Raw genomic sequence first — 19230 nt, forward strand, 5'->3', positions numbered from 1 at the left:
ATGTTTTGTTAATTTGAAAGCACAAGTGATATCTACTGCTGCAAAGATTCCCGAGACCAAAAGCAATGTATCTGCTCTCTGCAGCTTGAAACAGAGTCTGCTGACAAGGACAATATCCAAAGCTGGAGAACACCTAATTCTTGTCTCAGTAGGGGGACAGACTTCTCCAAACCACCATGAATATGTGTAATAGGCAAGAAATAGGCAAGACAGTAATTGTTCTCTGTTTCCATACACTGAGGCCTCCAGGCCACTCCGTGCTGCAATCCACTCTGGTGAGTTAAGGCCACATGAATCAAGTGTTCCATGCTGTGACACACAGTCTCCATACTGTACATCCAGTATTAAAAATGGAACATTGGAAGGACACATTGCAAAGCCCTGTGGTACAATTACATTAAACTTACTGATGCCTTTGAAAGTACCTGTAATCTCTTTTTGAGGTAACTCCTCCTTATCTTCAGGTTAAAATTACTTATACAAAATCTACTGTAATATGTCATGCCTTGAGATAATCTCACAATAAAAAAAATTAAATTGGTCACAAACTTATACCTAAAAACATAGCAAATGCCATTAACAATGGTGAAATTAAAAAAATATTTCTTATCAGTTTACAGTCTAGATTCAACCAATCCAAACACTGCTTTTCAGAAGCCGTACTGTATATTGTTACAATACTATCTTCTGCCAAATTCAGCCAGATTCTACAATCTATTCAGTCTCATTTTTTATATGATTAGAACTAACAGAAGTAGCAATGAATATAATATCACCCACTGAAAATTGAGTGTTTGAGATTTGATTGTTCTTTATCTGGTAAAAAGACTGTCAAGGGATCGAGAGAAACTAGAATACTGAAAGGAAAATGCAGACAATCATTCCACAGAGTAAAAGTGTTGTATTAGAGCCAATATCTTATTCCAGCTGCTCTCTTTTTTTTCTGAATTCATCTAATTAGGAACTCTTGAGTAGCATCACCTCCCAGGCTTTGTGGAAGCTTCAAGGTAAATGAACATTTAGCCATTATTTTTCTAATCCTAGCTGCAAGGAGTTCCAGTAAGTGGGCTTATCCCGCTCTCATGCAGCATCTGTAAACAAGGATTCTAAAAGCAGAATCAACACCAATGACAGAAACATCACATAGATTTCTTGTTCTTCCACAATCCATACAGGGGCTGTTCCCAAGGTGGTCTGCTGTCAACTCCCACAATGCTCTGAAGGCTGGCATAGGTTTTCTAATAAGCCTGCAGAAGTCTGTCCTCCATTTCCCTTCCAATATGCTCTTCATTGCTACACCTGGAACTCTTCAAAATGTAGGGGTGGGAGTGAGTTGCAAATTTCAAGTCTGCTGTCCCTCATTCACAGACCAATTTACTATCAAAGCTGGAGAGTCCAATAGCAAAAGCCTGAAGAGCACAGAGAGGGTAATTATAGTCCAGAGTGAACACATCTTCTGCTACACGACCAAACTGCATCACTATGTAGTCAGCTAGGGAGAAAAAGGCATTCAGAGATTAACAATTTCACAGTGAAGCAAAAGAAAAAAATAAACAAAAAAAAAGCAAAAAGCCAAACAAAACCCAATCACAATTCCTCCCCATCTGCCAGTCCCAGATATATTGGTTGGTGTATCCATTCTTTCCCACCACAATGGCCTTGAAGTCTGTCCTCTAGAGTGACTCTGCTATTCTAGGAATTATTTTTCTTCTCAGAACCAAAGCTCAAACCATTATTTTGCTAGCCTGAAGGTGCTGCACTAAACCTTTTCTCTCACTTCAGGAAGCTTTCATTTGCCCCCTCTTTTGCTGCAGTTATGGACAGCAGAGTCTGCATCCATCCCAGAAAAAAAAAAAGGAGGCCTTACATAATTTTTCTGACAGTTCCGAAGTCCCCATTAATCCTGAGTTAGCTTCATTCACCCAGTTTCCCTCCTCCAGGAAGGGTGTTCTACTCCTCCCAACCCTCATGAAATAAATTAGGTTCTCCCTGTTTCAATAAGTCCCACACACTCTCCACCAGACTCTTACGGTCATTGTCATGGACAATCTGGAAGTTCTTTACTGAGGCCTGAGTGACTCTCCCATGGAAGTTCAAAACATAGGATTGAGTATCATCATTCCAGACTGGAGCCTTGTTGTGCAACTCAATGAGGTTCTCTAAATTTTTGTTTTGCCATTTTGACAGCAGACCCTCATGCTCCTGTTCAGAAGAAATAAATATATTTATCAGATTTGGAATGGTTCTGTCTCTGAGTACCACCTCTCTTGTGCGAGCACTCTGTCACTTCATTCCCTGTTTAATGAAATACAGTGACATCACTTAAAATCAGTCCTAGTGAATACTTTCTGCAAGTACCAGGAAGATACCTTTAAAGATTCCCAGTCCAAGCATTCCTCTTCACACAATAAAGTAAAAAGAGTAATAGGGAAGGAAGTGTGTGTACAGGAAAGGGAGCAATTCAGAGTCCGCAGATAATTGCCATCCTGCTGGAATGAATCCCTTCTGAGTCTCATAATTTTTCTCTGATCCTGTTGCACCCAGAGTGCATTTCTAACATTCTAAACTTTGAAATAAAAGAAAATAATGTACAATTAACTGCACAGTGCCAGGCCCTGAGGTGCTTCAGGAGAACGTCCAAAGGCTGCAGTAGAATGTAAGGTTAAATGTCCTCCTATTGGGTCTAATGAGTGATGCACAGTATGAAAACTAGAGAGAAATAAAACCAAAGAGATACAAAGATGAAGTAAAACAGCACATTAAATTTGACAAACAATTAATTACAAGGAGATTCAGGTTGCAATGAAACATGACATATGATTTAATTTTAAAAGTTCTGCAACAAATAAAATCCAAACTATATATGCTAAAACTCTGAAGAAAAAGAGTTCAAGCTTAAGGTACTAACAGGAAAAAAATGCTCAGAAAATAACCTGTTGTGGAGGTCTGATTGATATAGCTATAGTATGTGCTTCAGTATCATACAAAGATACCATAGTAGATTCTTGAGGATAACCTAAATAAAATTTCCTGTTCAATTTAGTTACTTTTTAATTTTATCTTTATTTACTTTTTAAAGATGCAAAACAAACCCCTGAGAACTGGCACCAGCTAAGTTCATTTAGATTTAAGGGAGAAAAATAAAGGCAGGGCCATGGAACCATTACTGTACTAATGGGAGAGATGGCAACATCAATGGCAAGACAATGAATGAAAAACCATTTCCAGACAGAATTTTTCTGACCATTCAGAAGAATTAGATCTCTTTCCTGGGCTCTCATGACTCTCAATTTCCATTCTTGAAGATTTTTTTTTCTCTGACCTCAGGGAATATGTTCTTGTCCTACTCATATCTACTCACAACATGGCTGCAAATACCATTTTCTAGCTTAAAACATTGACCACGTCTTTCAGTTGGTACCTCTTCTTTCTGCCTTTGGGTCTTCTGTCACCAAACATAAAACATACATTAAGAGAACCCAGAAATTTTCATCATACACCTTAACATACTTTCAGATACTGTTCTATATGCTTTTAGCTATAATGCTTCTCATATCTATGAGAAATCCTCACTAAATGGTCATAACAAAACTTCAACCCTTTTCTTCATCCCTCCTTCTTCTTCAAGGGATCCTCCTTTTCTGCTACTCCTACAAAAAGGCTAACAGCATTCTGATTGAAAATGTATTTATTCTCCTGCTATTGCACCAGCAAGCAGTACCTTATCTGTCTATTGCCTATCTGTTGCAATCCACATCCTGGCTAAGAATGCGAGCTCCTGGAAGAAGCAAGTGGGTCCTGTGTTCATTCAACTCTCAGCAAAACAGGGTCCCACCATGAGGGCAGCTTGTAGGTGCAACGGCAACAACATAGAGATAAGGAAATCATATTTAGGCTGACCAAAGGACACGTAAGGATATAAACACTATTCAGAAAGCTACAGATTAGGTAGAAGGCAAGAACAAATTAACCAGTGCATTTAGGCGCCATTGTATTTACACTCCGGGAGACCTGTGAAATCCCTGACTCCTAAAAACCTGATTGTTAGTAACACCCAGGCCTCTACAGGGAAGTTTTAACCTCTTCCTTCAATCTGAAACATGACAAACTTCATAACTCACATTTCGTGGACGGATTGGAATTCGCTTATGATTCATGTTCATTCCTGGAATGATCACAGACATTTTTCTGGGACCCTTAAATCCTAAGATATTAGTTTCCTGAAAGGCAAGGAGAGCCATTATTTTCAGTGAATGAGATATTTCGCCTCAGAGAAGGAAAGACAACAAAACTGAACTTTTATCACCCTTTGTGTTAGTTTTCAGAATTTTGCTGGCTACAACTGTAGCAGCAGTTATCTAATTGCAACTGTGTTTAATCACTGAGAGCTGCTTTCTTTCCCTTTCTCATTTAGAGAACAGCGTTAGGAGATATGTATGGTATTAACTAATTTGGAGTGCATTTCTTAGCCTACCGAAACATTTAAAACAAAATTAAACAAGTGCAATTTCCAGGCAAAATTTTTTTTCACCTCAGGCAGTAACATGTTGAGATCTTGCTAGTGAACAAGCCTTAAATAGGATAAAAGGCAAAATATCTTTGACCTGACTCTGTGTTGCCTGTATATCACCAGTTAGTCTAAAATATTTCTGAACAATGAATGACATTTTCCTTCAGGTGCTGTTATTTGTGTTTAAAAATACACCTACAATTTTCTCTCAAATCATACTGTTTTATAAATGTTTAAGAACAGGCCCAGGAAGGGAAGTATTCAGCAACTATCCAAGATTCAATTTTAAGCAGATTTTTCCAGAGTATTGAAGAGGACTACTCCAAGTGTATTGAGCACAGAAACCAAAGGAAAAAAGTCCTGGTATTCTCAAACCATTCATTTAACAATATCAGCCAAAATCCAAGGGTGCATTTAAAGTGTTCAGTAACAATGTCAGTAATAACCTTTAAAATTCTCAAAGACCAATTAAAGGCTAGAATCTTTTAGAAGTACTGAATTGACTGACAGATGTGATACCACTTCTCCTAATACATTAATCCACTTTGCAGACACAGACAAAGGTCTTTGGAGCTCAGTCTCTATCACTTCACTTCAAAAAATCTAGGGCCATGTATAAGAACGAGGGTACTGATTATATTCATATTTAAACTTTACGAACTTCTTGTAGATAAAATTTGAGAATTCTGAAAAGTTGACTATATTGACTATATTGCTCATTCTTAACACCTTGCTGTGTCCAGCTAGGTAGGAACCTGAAGAATACAATATATAAAGAAAATATCTAGTGATACATCTGTAAACAGGCTAGTACTAGAATTATCAATTTTACCTCAAGTGCCATTAAGATGAAGAGCAAAAGCAAAAAATGAAGATGCTGCTCCAATAGGCTAATGCATTGTTAAGCTTTTGGGAGAAAAGTAAAAACACCTGTGAGAAGAATAAAAATCCTTCCACTTGACAGCAATTGTTTTGTAGAGAACCTCAAATTTTACTCGAACCGTAGGACTAGAATACAAAACAGTGTGACATGAGAACTCTCATGTAATTCTGTAGTGTCCACATGTGCCTCCTTACTCTGAATCCTATACTGAGGTGATTCACAGGAGCAGAAGAACATCTCAAACAGAGTTAGTGAAACACAATTTACCCTGGAACCACATCCTTACCACCAACAAGCTGCTGCTGAAATAATATCAGCTCCCTTCTATCCCTCAAAATGCCTTTGGTTCTGCAAAAACTAATTCTGCTTCACAGGGTACCCCCAGTTTCTTCTTCAGGGTCTACCAAGTACCATCTGGGCCAGAGGCAGTTCATGCTGTGGCTGGTTCCATGTAAAGTATGTGCTGACTGGCCACACACTGAATAGGCCAGATAAGAAGGTCACAAGGATGTTAGTTTGGGTGTTTCTCCCACTCCTGACATTGATTTTTTTTTTTTTCATTAAACTTGTAAGAATTTATCTGTGAGGTCTCTGCCTCTTGTTTTATCTGGTTGCAATTGGTCACTTGGTTCCAAAGTGGAGGAGGTTGGCAGCAGCACCATTTTGCAAGCTGTGTTTCCTTGGTAACCAGGCACAAAGAAAGGGGCAAAAAAGGGAGAGACAGTACTTACATAACAAATAGCTGCGAGCTCCTGTCTTGTATGAGCCTTTTCCACTAGACTTTGTGCCTTGACTGGGTTAACACCATGGTCATAGACTGTAAATTTGGTTCCCATGAGGTTTGACCTAATGTCAGGTTATGGAAAAACACAGAAAGAGGCATCAGTGGAAAGTTTTGTCATCTTCTGAAAGTATTTGTACAGCATAGCAGAAACATGCATCTCCTGCCATCTGAATCTTCCTGCTGCCAGCTCAGCAAGGAGCTTCCATGACATGCACATGTGAGCCTGTAATCTATCCTGGAAAACATCTAGACAACTTATTTGCAGGGTTGTCTCAGTGAATGCTGAAGAAGGCTGCTAACCCAAGTGAATGCAGATTACATTGAGCAAAACAATACAAGTTCATTCTCTTTGAATTTATACCAGATTGCCAGTCATAAACACAACTCAATTAAAATTAAAATCCTATCTCAATTGTCTACAGTTTTCATCTGGGGTTCTCACCTGAGTTTTCCAATGAAACTTTCTCCTTTCCGAGATAAATCAGTTGGGTCAACTGATATGAGGTAATTGGATGTTTTGCTCTTCTTTCTTTTTCTCCCTGCAAGAAGGAATGTCTAGAAAAACACAACTTTGATCAAGACTGGTGCTTTGTAAAAATGTAGAGGCATTGCTATCCAAACTGTTATCTCTCCATTTCCCACATGCATTCCCTTTTTTGTTCTGTGCTAATATTACTGTCTCCACAATTTTGTTCTATTCCAAAATGTCCAGCCTGAAATCTTATCACTCCATCAGCTCACTTGGCAGTCTAGATTTAATTCAACTGTCCTTTCTAGTCTTCCCTCCTTTTCTTCTGGAGCAATACAGTCTACCTGCTCTTTTTTAACATTTAACCTTCCTATACTTTTTCAATTTCATCTTTCACTGTATTATGGCTTTTAAACAACAATACAATGCTAATTACATGCTAATTCCCCCCTCAGTACCTCAGCCAAATATAAGATGTCCTCATCTGCATGATGGCTCTCCTCAGCTACTGCTTTCTTACCAAAAGCTCTCCCTTGCACCAAAAATATTCTGCAGTAGGAGTACAATAGCCAAGATAATGTGTGCTGCTTCCAATACCTTTTTGTTGTCATCCCTTTCCAGATGCATGTAGTAAGTAGGGAAGAGCCCCCGGTCCATCCCCTTTTTATCTCTAGTGATTCGACACTTGATACTAATTCCACGGGGTGCAGGGCGCAATGCAAAATCCTCCAAGTTCTCTACTTCTCCCAGCTGTGCATCTGCCTGAGGGGATGGACTACAGGAAGCACCTGTTTCCTATGGGAAGAAGCATCATATTAGCAAATTAATATCAGACCAGAGTCTCTGGCATTCCACAAGAAAATAGTGGTTTGTTGAAACGTAAGATATCATGTTTCCAGAAGATACTGGGGAAAGGAAGGTTAAACAAGATACCACCTGTGATTCTTCAGAAGAAAGCAGCTGAAGGTTTTACTCTGAGGAAAGACTAGGTCTCCAAGAGGAAAAGAGTGCCCATTAAGCAGACATGAGTGATTTTCTAGAAAGGGGGAAATAGGATGAGATGCTATAAATATTCTAAGCAAAGAACATCTTTGCTTTTAGAACTTCAAACACTGTGGAAAATAAAACCGTATGATAAAGCAGGACTGATGGATGCTGCACTAGGACAGGCTAGGATTTTGTTACTGAAATGAGTGCTGAGATTATGTTGGTTCAGAACAGTAGCAGAATGGAATGAGCTGCTTGTGGAACCACATCAACTAAATATTGCAAGAGCCTTAGCACAATGTATATAGTCAAGATGTGTAGAGTAATCAAAGGAATTGGAATTCTACTGGAAATCTGGTACAGGTCATTAACGTAATTTTTTCTTAGAGGCAGCTGAATCCTGTAAATTGTAGCACCCAAGAGATTCCTCTTTGACTGGGCCTTCAAGATGAAGTTGCAGGTTTATCCCCATTCCCAGCTACATCCAGTAGGAAACCTGAGTGAATAGCACAGACACAATTACATAGATATGAAATTCACTAGCGGGTCCCACCCCTTCCCCACTCCAGCATCTACCACCCTCTATCTCCAGTGCTTTGCACCCACAGCCCAGTCTCCCAAGACCTCTTGCACTACTCCCCTATTCGTGCAGGGCAACACACAGAGTCACCTCCTAAATACACTCAGGTGGGTCTCCCACAGCACGGACTTTGAAGGGTGTCCTGTATCCATGTTGAAACCCCATGGTCTTCATCTGGTCTGAGCTAGCTCAGACCCTGTGTCTTCCTGATGCTGGTGTCTTCAAACTCACTGGCTTGTCCAGCAGATAATTTGTCAATATATGTATATATGCATCTATGTATATCACATACACATGAACACATTCACATGAGAAATAGAAGTGGAGTTTCAGAAGAGAGTGGGACATGCTGAAGTAATAAGGCACAAGGCTTGGACAGACAATCATACTGTTTTTCAGTTGCTTACACATATCTGATGCCTTTTACCCCCTTTAATCCCTGTCTTCCCATGCTTATTATTCTATGATCCACCTTGATATATCCTTCTTTTCCCTCTTAAGTTCCTTCCCCCAAACATCTCATATGATGTTTGTCCAAACTGCTCCATTCCAAAGTTCTGATTCCCTTTGCATCCTGCAATATAAACCTTCAGGAAGAAATCCCTCCTATGTTTGTATGGTGTTTCAGAACTTCTCGTAGTCATATCGGTGAATTTTGTAGAGACAATGGCCAGTCTGTCCCCTTTAAGGGTAATAGTGCTGACTCACTGTGTTCCCATATTCACTGATTAGGCTCCCTGGGATCCTCCACCCACAATTGTTCCTTTGATCACTGCTAAGTCTCTGTGTTTAACTCTGTGTCACTTCAGTCAGATAATCTGGCAATCTTGACCTTCCTCTGCTTTCAGGGAATAATACTGCTGGCTACTGTACTTGCAGCTAGTGTATTTTAACCCAGTGCTCCAGGAGTTAGCACTAAAATCAGGCATGTGCCCACTGCTAATCAGAAACAGATTTCATGACACTTACTGCAAAAGACTTCTCACTGGATGCAGAACTAGGCCTCTCAGATTCAGGACATGATGAATGAGACACTGGTCTCTTACTAGCTTCCTCCTCTTCTGTGTCCTCCTCATCAAAATTCAAACTGCCTGAAATTCCTGTCAGAATACACAATTAATCATGTAATCTCTGAAAGAAGGTTCATGGCATCACTAATTCTTATACGATTCTTGAATACCTATTCACACTCCTAATTTCTGTTTTTTCAATTACTGAGTCTTAATTTCTGTTTCAGCTGCTAATTTTCTTCATGTGCTATATCTCTTCCTGAGCCTTGTAATTCAAATTCCTACTGATACTTTACAGCAGTCACTGTGCAGATGATTAGGCAGCTGTCAGGCATTTATTAATATGGCTTTTACTTGATATTCCATGACATAACATATTGCTTTGTTTATATTGTCACTGAATTCGTTTTGCACATTTTCATGCAAAATGTCCTTCATGTCTTAAGAACAACAATAAATTGAAATCCAGATTAATATGCTGACATCTGTCCCACATATTGGGCTCTATACAGTTTACATCCTTTACCATTTTCCTTCAGTCCTACACACACTGAAACAGTCGATGCCAATTTTTTAATAAGAGCTCCTCCTGCTCTTACATCAGTACCAAAAACTCAGGTCCATAAATACTAATAATGACTTGATTTCTAAAACTGAAGCACAGATTGAGAAGTTTCAGGATTTATTTAATCTTAACCTAAGCACAGTCATGTAGAGATGAATGTGGGTATGTAACTAAAATAACCGCATTAATACATTTATAAAGAGATTCTGTGCACATCACTATTTGATGTGTCCTTCCACTTGGAACTGCATCATCAGTTGGTCAATAAGAAGTTCTTCACAGATAGGGTGGCTGGGAGTTGGAATGGGCTGCCCAGAGAGGTGGTGGAGTCACTCTCCCTGAAGGATTTTAAAGAAAGACTGGAAGTGGCACTGAGTGCCATCGTCTAGGTGAAAAGGTGGTGTTAGGTCATAGGTTGGACCCAATGACCTCAAAGGTCTTTTCCAACCAAATTGATTCTGTGTATCTGAGATTTTGTTCTGTGATCCTTTTCTTTAGTTTGGCTGTAGAAAGAAATGTATCTAAAGCATTACAGACAGTGAACACAGCCTGCTTAACTGAATTATTTTCTGAGAACATATAACAATGCTCTTTCATGGCACTGCAGAGAAGGGGCACTGCTGGAAGTCTCAGATGAAACAGAAAAATCCAGTCTTAACAATCTGTAAGTAAACTTCCCAAAGGACACTTGGGAAGAGGAAAGGCGTTGACACTGGTACTCCAGCCAACTTCAAAATTCACTGTTTATAGTCTACCTGCACTAATTTCCCCTGAAGTTACTGGATATTCTCTCCTCTTCCCTTTTCTAAATCTTGTGTAATGTTGCTATCTGAAGGTAAGAAGCTGTTGTCATCTGACAACTACCTGAGAATACTTCTGAATGTGATAGTACCTCAATACATGCAGTGTACTGGAAACATTCTGGGAGAGAAGCTCTGTAAACTAAAAACAAGCTGTATACTAAATTAAACACTAAGCATTATGTTGCTGCAAAGTACTTAGGCTGCATGCAACAAAAAAGGTTTCCTGTAGTACTGGCAGCAGCTTAATATACTTGGCAGACAGAGCTTGATACTCCACTAGGAAATTACTCAATGGGATGTAATTATGAATATATAACTCTAGAACCACTGACTGTGACAGCCTTTGACTCAGAAAAAAAACACCTTTCCTGTTAGTCTCCTAAAGAGTTAAATCACAGCATTTACTGAAGGGTCCTGCTGTTGTGAAAATATTCAAGCATCTTATTAAGACATAACATATCTGGAATAAAACACCCCAAACATTAGCAAAATGTGGTATAGCATTTTGTCAGCAATTTCCTTGGAAAGATCAGAAATTATACAGCACATTAAGAAACCCTTAAAATATAACTGGTATGGTTCAAATAATATCAGGAAAAGAAATTGCAGCACTGCACTTCCACATGCTGTAGAATCTAGTATCTCTTTTAAAATGGATATCCTACAGACATTTGTTTCATGGTTCCTCATTTTTTAATGCAACTGAAATAAAGTTATAAAAGTAGAAAAGCCCCAAAAAAGACATTTACCCATTATTAACTCTTACCTCGTTTCTGTAATATTTCTTGCAGATCTGGCTTGCTTGCTGTGTCTGTCACAGCCTCTCCATTAATTTCCTTATCTGCACTGTCTTCTGGCTTGGTAGATCCAACAGACAGAGTTTGGAGCTTGGTCCCCAAATCCTGCACTTCTGATTTCAGGAAAGCAGCTGGTCCGTCAATGCCTGCAGGCCAAAATGAAGCAGAAATCCAAAGTCTAATTTTTTCATGGCCAAAGATGCATCCCAGGATGGTGGCTCTTTTCATCTTCCCCTCCTCTAGCATCTCTTTAAAGTACTGAAATATACTTGTTCAATTTTTTTCAGAAGGCTTGGGAGGAGTCAGCCCTGACTACTGTACAGACTGCCTATTAGTATACACATATCAGTTATCAGTTTCTCCCTATTTAAATACAGTGATTTTATCTACCTTTTTACAAGGGCTTAAGCAATTAAAACAAGTTGTATTTGTCATGCACATTGATAGTTTTCAATTTATTTACAGCCATTTCCCTTATTTTCTTTTCCTTCATGTTTGTTTGTTTGCTCCTATGCCAGTGAGTACTCTACAGTGAACACATAATTCAATTTGATAAAAGTATCTACAGCCATAGATAGAAAAAAACCCTCAATCTTTTTGTTAGAATGAAATTTCCATGTTTAAACTATACAAGACAGCTGTGTGCCACACTTCCCAATTCGTGGAGGCATCTTGATATCAGGGTCTGGCAGAACACCTAATACATAGCACACAATATGTAAGTGTAGTTCCAGCTTTGGATTTCTTGTTTTCCCACTGTTTTCCTTCTTAAAACTTTACTGCTTTATCTAGGCATTGTGTTTCTGACATGCTTACTGTTGTCATCACTTCTTAACAGGGTTTGTTAGCACTAAGGAAGTCTCAGAACTATGAAAGGTAGTGAATGAACAGTTAAGTTTTCATTTGAGTTTTACTGAAGACTCCTACTTTAAAATTTACACCTATCTTAGTTCTCATTCTTGTCTTGACTTGTAAGCGTCTTTTAATAGAAGCTTTTTTACACCTGATTTTAAACACATAAATGCTACCATAAACATCACCACTTTCCTTCCCATCCTATGATCCTGAAAGGCATCTGGAAAACAAGAAAAATATTCAAGAGAGAAGGGATAACATAGTTCCAACTATCTGATCTTCAAACCAGGTAACATCCCTTATTTGGAGGTTTAAAATTCTATTGTGCATATTAATTTGCTATGAATACAATGCTTATAATATAACACCCTGCAACAGCACACATCTCAAAGCCTTAGAATGTTTCCCATTACTTTCTTGATGGGCTGATGGGATCCTGGCTCTCATAAACAACTTCCTGACATTTCCTCTAGAATGTAAGGATTTCGTTGCTGCTCATTTTATCTCTTTGTGACATGGGACTATTAAGTCTCTCACTACTGCATTTCTTTCCACTCCTAAAATAATGGTCAATAGTTTACTGCAATGTTTTGAGGCCACCAAGTTATGGCCTTTGGCCCTGATAGCACTTTGTACTTGTGACTTTGTGGACCACTGTAACCTGTTATGTTTCAGTTGTCTCAATAAAGCCCACAGAAAACAACAGATGAGGTAAAAACTATCAAGATTCTAACAGTGTTCACACTTTTGGTTTGCTTTCTCCACTTTATCATTCAGTAGTATGCAATCTTGAGGTGGAGTGTGACACTGTGGTGGAACACGGCCATGACACTATAAGGAAACACCATATAAGCAGTCACTACTGAATTATTTTCTTTATCTTATGACTTCAGAAGATTTTTTTACTTTGGATTTGTATGTTCCCACCTTCACAGAAGTTGCCAGCCCATTTCTACAGTTCTTCTAGCCCAACCCAAGGGAGACATTACTCAAGAGCACATGAAGATTTACAGCTGTCACAAAAATCAAGGTGAGGTTTCTGTTTGCCTTCACAGTTTAGTAGTGCTCAACCATACTGTACTACAATTCAACTTGTGTATATAGGAGAGTATGTAATCAATCTTATCACTTGACCCCTACCACAGCAATGTAAGCACCCATCTGTGACATAATGCATGCACCAGGATTCTGGGGAACCCTATTGCAATCACGTTGATTATTTACCATGTAAAACAACATCACTGTGGACAGGAGTAGGAGTTTCTACTAAAGGAGCCTGCTCCTCACACCCTTTGGGCTTGGATCTGCGCAGCTTGGCCTCAGGATTTGGCTGTACCATCAACGGATCCAGACGTTTCTTCCTCTGCTTCTTCTCTAGAAGTGCTCTCTGTGGAATAAAGAAAAGCACGAAACAGAGATGAGTAACCACATATGAGGAGAGACAGAATCCATGCCTCAGCCACTAGCAATGACATGTCCCTGATCAGAATCTCAAATAAACCTGAGATATTCTTTCAAGCTCTTACAAAAATCCTACACACAGATATCACCGTGGTTTTGGGGTGAGATACTGACTCTGATTCTCCATGAGAGGTTGTCATGGACAACTGCTTACTTATGTTCTGACCTGTCTTGAAACTACCAGTTAAATCCTATCACCCAGTCTCAACTGCAGCAATCCTTAACACAAATAGACAAATTCAGCAGTCATCTATAATCCAGTATGAAACAGTCAGGACTTGCAAAGGAAAAGGTTTTGATCTCAAAAGCTATCACCTTATAGGGAGAACTTAAAGGAAATAGTTCCCAGAAACCAATGCTGAGAGATAAGACTTAAAGTGGGGAGACAAGTAAATAAATAAGAGTAATTAAAATGGGAATGATCCACTAAAAGGAAATTTGATCTACCTTGCAAAATTTTTCCATATAATTCAGGACTGAAAGGAAAGACTGGTAAGTCCAACTGCTAAAAGTTAAAACATTATTTCTCCAAGAAACATATATATTTGATACTTAAGATTTCCTACTCAGCAAGAAGAAACAACTTCTAGACTCAAATCAAGGCAAAAAGGGACATGGTGACATTTTAAAGACAGATATGCTTAGTCCTTAAAAACAAAGATGATGCATGAAGAAGGAAAAATCATATTGTAATATTCTGCACCATTATGCAAATAATGTGCAAGCTCCTTACAGTAGATGCAGTTTATTCATGGCTGTCTCTTAGGTACCTGAGCACTCCTGAAAACTGTTTTTGATGACAGAAAACACTTTCCCATCAAATTATTTTCACTCTCAATGCACCCACCAGATAAACAATTCACCAGTACCAACAATTCAATCCACTTCAGACACAGACTTTTTTGGAGCCCTTTCCTCTCCTGTTATTCTTCTCCTCCTGCTGTTTTTTTCTTCTCCTATTAGTCTTTTTATCTCAAGTGAGATTAGTTTCTCAGGCAATCTCTCCCTGAGGAACTCCAACACAACTCAGCCCCTGATTCTTTATTCTGCCTGGTTTTTTTACTTATCTAAAAAAGTAAAAGAAAAAACTCAACCACCCAAAACCCAAACAAAACCAAACATACCAACCCTCAAATACAAGAAACAAACAAACAAAATGAAAATACCTTGAAACAAAATTACTTTTTAAATTTAAACTCTGAATTACCCTTTAAAGACTAGACTGCAATACAAGTAGTGTTTACTACTACAGAATTACTTGCAAGGATTAGCCTGGAGAGCAAAAATTACACAGAATTCCAAAGAGATTATCACATTGGTCTAGAATAAGAAAAGAAAAAATAAGCAGTAAAGTCAAATTCCTAGAAATTGTTAATTACAGATGTGTTTTCTAGGAAGCTAGTCAGACCTTCCAGAAGAATTTACATCACTGTGTGTTGTTTTTTCCTTTTCTAAATTAAAGCTGAGGAAAAGTAAAAAATGTCATGATAGTTTATAATTGTCCAAAGAAGACAGACAAAACAAGAATCAAATCATTATACTCAGAATAAGGATTTGAGAAAAATTGTTGTCAAGGCTTCTCTATCTGACAAATAGGCAAGAAAAAGAAAACCCAAACCCCCAAAACACCAGCAAAACAAGACACAACTTAAAGCCAGTATGAAAATAGGAAAATAGACAGCTGCTGCTAGAATGCAAAATTGAATTTGGGATCAACAGAGAGTATAGTAATTTCAAGAGTTATTTAGTGGATTATTCTATTAGATAAGCTTTTTTTAACTTTTCACTGGTCACCCGTGTAAATTTTAATTATTATTCTTATTCACTGTTACATCAAAAAGTTTCTAGGACTCACTCACCAATCCAGTAGGATCAGCTTATATTTATTAAAACACTGTTTACTGCTGGTAGATGTGACTGATCTTCCTTTCTTGCAAGAAACACAGGACAAACGAAGTGACAAAACTTGATTGTATCTATTTTTTTAAAGACTTCTCTTTACTACTTTATGTACTGAGTTGAAAAAAATAAGTGCAAGCCCACTGTCAGGACAGCAAGCAGTAATTCATTTTCTCTCCATACGGTGGCAGAGCAGCCTGCCCTTCAGTACCACGTATTCCCAGACGTATTCCTCTAAGGAAGCAGAAAAAGGAAACGGATATTTTGTTTCATTGTGTCTACTAATTAGGTTTTTCCTTCAGCTCTGTGTTACAGTAAAAAAATCATATATTATTACTACATAAAGGATAGATAGTTCATGAACAGGACACCAGAACACACAACCCATTAAATAAATAACAGACAGTAATTACCATTATTTATTTGGGATTTTGTGCAGTCCATGCATCAAATACTTCCACAAACACCTCAGAAAACCACAGCTTCAGAATATAGGACAACTAGAGGATCACAAACCACCAACTCATGTTGAAATGAGCTTTCAAGAAGTCACACGAGATAACTAGTTTAGTATTCTCTTTCTCCAGCTGTGATAGCAGGAAGCTGATATACAGGGAAGTTCCAACCACTCCAGCCTTGAAGATGCAATCCTGTACTACTTATTACTTGGTACAGCCCTAACCCCAGCAGGCCATGCAGGATGGATCCTAGCAAGGGAACACCCTCTCCCAGCTGCCCCCGTAGGGCATCAGTGAAGCTCCGTGTGGAGAGTAATGCACCACACCGGGTGCATTCAGAAACACGCCAGGCTTCGTGCTCCCCATGCACGGGGAGGTGGCAGCAATGCACTTGGAGCTGCAGACGCTTCAGAAGACTTCAAAGTCTTCTACTGATGAGGATATAAGCACTGCCTGAGCAACCACATGCTTTTGCCTCAAGGAAAAGGCAGTAGTCCAGGAGAAAAAAAGCATCCTGGCAGGCAAAGCTGGCCTACAGATGGAACTTGATGTCATGCCCTATTATAAATAATATTTTACTGCAATTACAGGGTTTCAAAACCCATCATAAAGATGAATGGACAGGCATGTCTCTGCTGTGGCTTATTCCAGATTCAATATATGATCCTGCTGGATTAAAACATTTTACATTTTTAAAATTCCAATTCCTACAATTGTTTATGGCAAATTAATCATGCAAGGCATCAGCTACAACCAGCAGCAAGTCCATCATATTTGGTAATGATCTCCTTTTGGCCTTTGTTTCTTCAGATTTCCATTCATGTAAAAATAGACTTTAATATTCAAACCTAATTCTAAAACCCTAAATTAGAGACTGTTAGTACTTCTCAATAATTCTCCTTTGCAAAGGGCAGGGTGTTAAAATATATTTGCTTAAGTTTTCTAGCTGTTTTTTTCAGCAGATGACTGCAATCTCAACCAAAACCAAGATGGAAACAAATTTGCAAAAGGGAACAAATTATTTAAACTGACCTCTTCATGATGCAACTGACAGCTGCTCCGAAGGAATTCCACCCAGCCCAGCAGTTTGTTTTGGAGGAATAGCCATGCATCCCCATGACACTAAGCAAACACTGATCACAGTACTCAGCACTAGGAGACAGTGATTATTACCAGCTTATAACCCAAGACCAGTTCTAAAACAGACCCTGAGGTTCATCACCAAGCAGACAGACCATCCTTAGTTTTTGAACTTCTTACCAAATGGCATTTGACACTAAGTGTTCTTTTACAGATAACTTGAATTAATTATATTTTAAAATAAATTGTTTGTTTCTTTTTAAACAAGTGTCACTTGATAGTCTACAGATAAAGAACTACTGTAGCTTCCACAAATACGACCAAAGAAAAATTTTATCTCTTGACTCTGAAGTGCTTTAGAGAAATGCCTATATAGACCCAGATAAAGTTGGCAACAAATTCAGTGCCTAGCAAACTCAGACTACAAATAATGACCAGGTTCTGGTAAAGAAGATTATTACCCACTGCAAGAGTTCCCTGAAGACTGTTGTGTCTGGACTTAAAGATCCTCAGCTAAGAAAGCGACTTCCTAAAAACCATACTTTAATTTGAACAAGATGAGTTTAACGCAAGAATGATCTGTGGTCCATGTGAAATGGCCGGCTAGAGAAACATAAGAATCTCATATCTTCTAATCTATTTATAAGCATTTGACATTTTACAGAGAAAGAATATTAAGGATGGATACTTTATTGCTTTGAAAAATATGGTAATGTAAGCATCCAGCAAACAGCACTTCAAAAACTGAGATCTATAGCCTAATAATTGACCCATGCTTGGCTGTAAATCTTTCCATTGTAGGAAACAAGAAAAGGTCAGAAGAGGCTGGAAGTCCTTCCCAACAGCAGTGTTAAAGAGATCATTCTATATGTCATTGAAACAATTTCCTTTGGGATAATTCCCTGCACTCTTCCCATCTTTTGATTTATTCCTGCTCTCTAGCAACTCAATCCCAATTAAATAAGAAAACATATGAAAAATTAATTTACCAAACAGACCAAGTATATAAGCCGTGGCAAGGTTGACTTGAACTAATGAAAACCATGAAAATCTTCAAAGTTCATCAGACCAACCATTTTTAGCACTTCACCCCCCATTTCTCAAGTCTCTAGAGGGGTGTCTGATTTCCTATACTTATTTTTACCAGCTTCAGCACTATAATTTACCTGATTCTGAAGTTTCAGCTGTCGCAGTTTCATGCTTTCATCCTCAAAGATGCTGCAAAAGCAAAATGAACTAATTAATTAATTCTTGCTATTAAATAGTTTGGATTACAGGAATGTAGGATATTCTCAGACAATAACTTCATAATGAAGACTTAAAAATTACTGTTAGACTTTACTTCCATCTCACATGAAGACCAAGACACAAGGTTTTAAATGCAAAACATCATATTCTTTCATAAATAACGCTGAATTCTGGTTTAGTCCCCTTACTAAACCATTCTGAAAAGATTTTGAAATCACCAAAAGCTTCATTACTGGTAGATGGATTACAAACCTCTCTTGAGGTGGGGATAGGAGACAGTTTACACCTGAAGGCTTAGCACAGTTCAGATCAATTCAGTAAAGTCCCTGCTCCTTCACAGGATACCCAATTCCAAATTAACTCAGTTTTGTCTCAGAGTCAAACCTACATAATTTTCTCTTCCTGCTAGATGTCCAGAACTGTTAATATCTGAGAGAATCTGTGTTTGCAAAATCTGACATTAACCCCTAAAGGTAAAAAAAATAATTATTTCCCTATTTAGGAATTTAATAGATAACTTTCATAAGAACTCAAATTTTTTGTTCCAAGTTGTGTTCCATATAGGTTTCCCATTTCCTTTTGTATGATAATGAATCATTCCATAAAATGCAATTTAGACCAGTTAACCCCACAAAAGGAAAATGTTAATTGACTGTTAAGTACATATTCTGCCAACCACAGTTGTGCTATTTCTTTCAACACAGCTTTGACAAAGACCTCTCTGGAAGTGAGAAAACATCAGGAAGAAGATACTTAATGTGGGAAACAGACAAACATTATATATTTTATTAATAGCATGCAGAAAAGCAGGCCAAGCCACAATTTCAATTAAACAGGAAAT

The 19230-nt window shown here is 38.3% G+C and overlaps 1 protein-coding gene across 1 annotated transcript; it reads right to left on the reverse strand.

Moving 5' to 3' along the window:
- Positions 1 to 935: 935 nt before the first annotated feature.
- TULP3 (TUB like protein 3) lies at positions 936 to 18980 on the reverse strand (the record flags this gene model as incomplete). The annotated part of the gene is made up of 11 exons (XM_062514897.1): positions 936 to 1492; positions 2031 to 2202; positions 4122 to 4220; positions 6125 to 6239; positions 6620 to 6732; positions 7244 to 7441; positions 9183 to 9313; positions 11358 to 11534; positions 13468 to 13630; positions 18308 to 18361; positions 18927 to 18980. Coding segments are annotated over 11 exons (1410 nt in total), but the record flags the coding sequence as incomplete, so codon positions are not given.
- Positions 18981 to 19230: the final 250 nt, after the last annotated feature.

This window comes from Cinclus cinclus, chromosome 2 (assembly GCF_963662255.1).
Source record: "Cinclus cinclus chromosome 2, bCinCin1.1, whole genome shotgun sequence".
Taxonomy (NCBI): domain Eukaryota; kingdom Metazoa; phylum Chordata; class Aves; order Passeriformes; family Cinclidae; genus Cinclus; species Cinclus cinclus.